Raw genomic sequence first — 3,516 nt, forward strand, 5'->3', positions numbered from 1 at the left:
ACCGTTTGAGTTTGAGTATATGAGTCGAATAATAGTACGACGCACAGATTCGCTTCTATATTAGATCACTGAGTAATTAGTGATACTAATTACTCCTATTGTGGCCATCCCGTTGTACCAATTGACTAGACAGGCCAAATGCTCGAAGCTTGTCATTTAATTTAAATGATTTGAACACTTATCGACGCTCGCTGAACATCCTAGATACACTGATCGATTTCAGCCTTCTCCAAGAAACACGTTGTTACTGCTACTGGTAGTACTTAGTACTGGAGTAATTGAATTGTAGCCACTTCTTGGGGTATTAGAGTCTAATAATTAGACTAGTAGTACTAGGCTAGTACCCTAAGTACCGGGTGACCCGGAAATGTGTCAAATTCCGTGAAATGGCAAATATATCCAAGATGTGCAGTTTACCTGTTGGATTCGTACACAAATGCATTACCTCTGTTACCTTGACGAGATTTGACTGGTCCCCAAAACGTTAAATGGTTCGAGTTTACAATTTATTGGCGTCCTGTGCATCTCAGCAGTTGAGGCTCAGCTTCATTGGGTGTCACACTGAAGTCTTCAGTCTGAAGAGTAATTTTCTTGGAGTAAAGAACTCGCATCTGACGCATCTCCGTGTCGAAATATGGCATGGCGTCGAATTCGCGGGGGTCTTGACGTTCTACCATTAACAAGTGTGAACTGAAGGAAATTAAACTGAGAACGGTTCTCACAGAACCACAGAACCATAAAACCTGAAAAATACTATAATATTGTGGCATAACAATGAGTAATAAAACTCTTCCCGAAAGCCGTTGAAAGACTCTTTCAAGGGTCCCCACAAAGTAGAAAGGCCATCACCGATGATCGTAGCAGCGATAGCCTTCCAACATTCATCTCGAGTCTCTTTGGTGTACACCGTGTACACCGTGTCCGTGTAGAGTACACGGAATCAAACTTCCCGTCTAATTCAGTGTAGTTGGCCTCAATGAGCTGCAAGAACTGCATTCTCTCTTTCGCGGCAATCGCGCGCTTAGCTGCGACAGCGCTCTGCTTGGCCTTGGCGTACGGCATGGTGAGTACAGGGAGCGCACAGTTGGAGGATCAAGGGATTGAGAGTGGGGGGGGGTGCTTCGACGTACGTTGAACCACTCTATGCATATGAAAAAGAAGTAGCTCTCTCTTCCATATTGCCGAGCTATGAGCTTCTCCACAGTATTTTCGAACTCATCGTCCGACTCCGACGAGCAAGTCATACGTCCTTACCTCGTAAGACCGCGGTGCAACATGTCTGGGCCTCAAGTAGGTTTTGCCGAAGCAAGGTTCCGTCTGAGCCCTGCGCAGCTGCAGTTGCTATGTGATGATTTAGGGCCCGAACTCTGTCACAGTGAGGGCCAACAACGCAGAGTCGGTTTCGCTTTATCTATCCATCAACAAGTGGCAATTGGATTGCGGGTTCTAGCAAGCGGTTCGCTATACCAGACCGTTGGCGATGCTCATGGGGTCTCAGCGGCTACAGTATGTACGGTCGTGAGGCGTTTCGTAGAAGCGGTGGTCAAACGCCTCTGTCCTCGGTATATCGTTATTCCCAGTGGTCAAGCTCTACAAGATTCAATAGATGGTTTTCGTGCTGTCGCGGGGATGGTCAACGTCTGGGGATGCGTGGACGGAACTCACGTGAAGGTCCACCCTCCACAGTTGGGAGAAGACAGCTACCTCAATCGGCATCATTTTCATTCCCTCAACTGCCAAGTGGTTTGTACTAGCTCTTTAGAGATCTGTTCCCTCACCACAAGATGGGGTGGGAGAGTGCACGACAGTCGAGTTTTCCGTAATTCGACACTTGGTAGAAGGTTGGAGAGTGGATGGCGGCCGGACAATCGTGACGTTGTGTTACTTGGCGACAGTGCATATCGAGCAAGCGACTTCCTCAAAACTCCTGTGTCTAAGGCTGGTGGACGAGTTCTATCTGCTCAAGAGAGGGCGTACAACGAGAGGCATCGACGAACGAGGAGTGTCGTTGAGCGATGCATAGGGGTCTTGAAAAGCCAACTCAGGTGCCTGAAGGACTTGCGCATCAGGGGGCCGAGGCTAACAGGAGAGACCTCGATGGTGCTCACTAGTAACGCCATTAGAGCTTGTGTAGCCTTGCGCAACTTCTTCATTGCCAACAACATCGAAAGAGAAGAGGAGCCGGATTCCGACATCGATATAGATGATGACGATGATGATGATGATGGTCTCGGCTCCTCATCCGAGAACTCCGAGCAGTAGATGTATCCTCTGATTAGTTAGTAGTCAGATGTTATTACTCGAGTATAAGTACATTGTGTGAGTTTCAGGCATGCCGCGCGCAGCGTGCGCGGTGTTGCGTTTTCCAAGGACCGAACTTTTTCCAAGCTGGGGTTCATTTTCCACATTGCTACTTTAATTCGATAAACGTCGCCCGGGAAAGAGTCTTGGAAAATTTGCCCAGAAAGTCGACCTTTCCGAGTAGCATCACTTTAATGGAGCATGGGTGGGAAACCGACCCTTGGATGTGGAACCTGGATTTGTCGCCGTGGATTTGGAACCCGGAAAGGCTTAGCACTTTAATTGGCTCCTGGAGTCCTTATCGGACGGGTTACGACATGGGACAGGATTGACCAATCAATCGTCAGAAGAGTAGTGAAGAGTGCCCTATATACAAATGGATGGGGCTTCTCGAAGAAGGACACTAAGCGTCTCAGGCCATATGTGGGGGAGGTACTTGAGGGTCAGCAACCAGATAGCGTACAGCCGGGACTGACAGGAACTGTCCTTGACATTGACCGGGAGGGCAACCCAGAGGCAGTCAGGAAGACCAGGCAGTTCTACACGGACGGAAGCAGGACGGAGGCGGCTGGGGGAAGACCAAGAGGAGGCCGGTTAGCCATTCATGCGAACGTAGGATGCGGAGCGGCTGAAGTCGGGCCCGCAGGCAAAGTGGAATGGATGGACTGTCGCAGGCTCCCAGACCAGGGAGTCATCGAGGAACTTGAAATGTTCCCGGAGGGAACGAATTTTGGACTTTCAAAACGGTTAGGAACATATTTTCGGCCCATTTTCGGGATTTCCCCATTATAATCGCTCGTTAGGAACATTTTTCCAAGTCTCGGCGGGATCTTAGGAACGTTATTTCTGAGAGCTGGATTGACTCAATCCTCGTCCTCGCCGCAAGAAGAACTTCGCCGGGGCGCCTCCCGCACCGCTCCAGCTGCATCATTAAGCGCTCCCTTAATTTTGACATCAGCCGAGGTCAATGCTTCAGTAAGTCCAGCGAGGTCTTGGGCGTCGTATTCCGACGATGAAGACGACTTCGAGGGTACTCAAGCACGCCCGGTCCCTAGTCGCGAGGCTCGAGATAGAGATCTCGCAGCCAGAGATTCCCAAGAAGAACAGGAGCCATCTTACACGAGCTGCATAGACACCATCAATGCTACCATAGCTGAAGTCAAGAACAAGGCGAACCGGACGCTTAAGAACGGCGAAGAATAGGCCATATTTTCG

General features: G+C 49.5%; 2 protein-coding genes across 2 annotated transcripts; one reads left to right on the top strand and one right to left on the bottom strand.

Moving 5' to 3' along the window:
- Positions 1 to 506: 506 nt before the first annotated feature.
- Pmar_PMAR022050 (hypothetical protein) lies at positions 507 to 677 on the bottom strand (the record flags this gene model as incomplete). The annotated part of the gene is made up of 1 exon (XM_002787101.1): positions 507 to 677. One exon carries the CDS (start codon positions 675 to 677, stop codon positions 507 to 509), a length of 171 nt encoding a protein of 56 aa, XP_002787147.1.
- A 952-nt stretch (positions 678 to 1,629) lies between these two features.
- On the top strand, positions 1,630 to 2,262 carry Pmar_PMAR022051 (conserved hypothetical protein; the record flags this gene model as incomplete). Its single annotated transcript, XM_002787102.1, has 1 exon — positions 1,630 to 2,262. One exon carries the CDS (start codon positions 1,630 to 1,632, stop codon positions 2,260 to 2,262), a length of 633 nt encoding a protein of 210 aa, XP_002787148.1.
- Between the last annotated feature and the right edge of the window lie 1,254 nt (positions 2,263 to 3,516).

The sequence above is a fragment of the Perkinsus marinus genome (genome assembly GCF_000006405.1).
Source record: "Perkinsus marinus ATCC 50983 genomic scaffold scf_1104296930340, whole genome shotgun sequence".
NCBI lineage: Eukaryota > Perkinsozoa > Perkinsida > Perkinsidae > Perkinsus > Perkinsus marinus.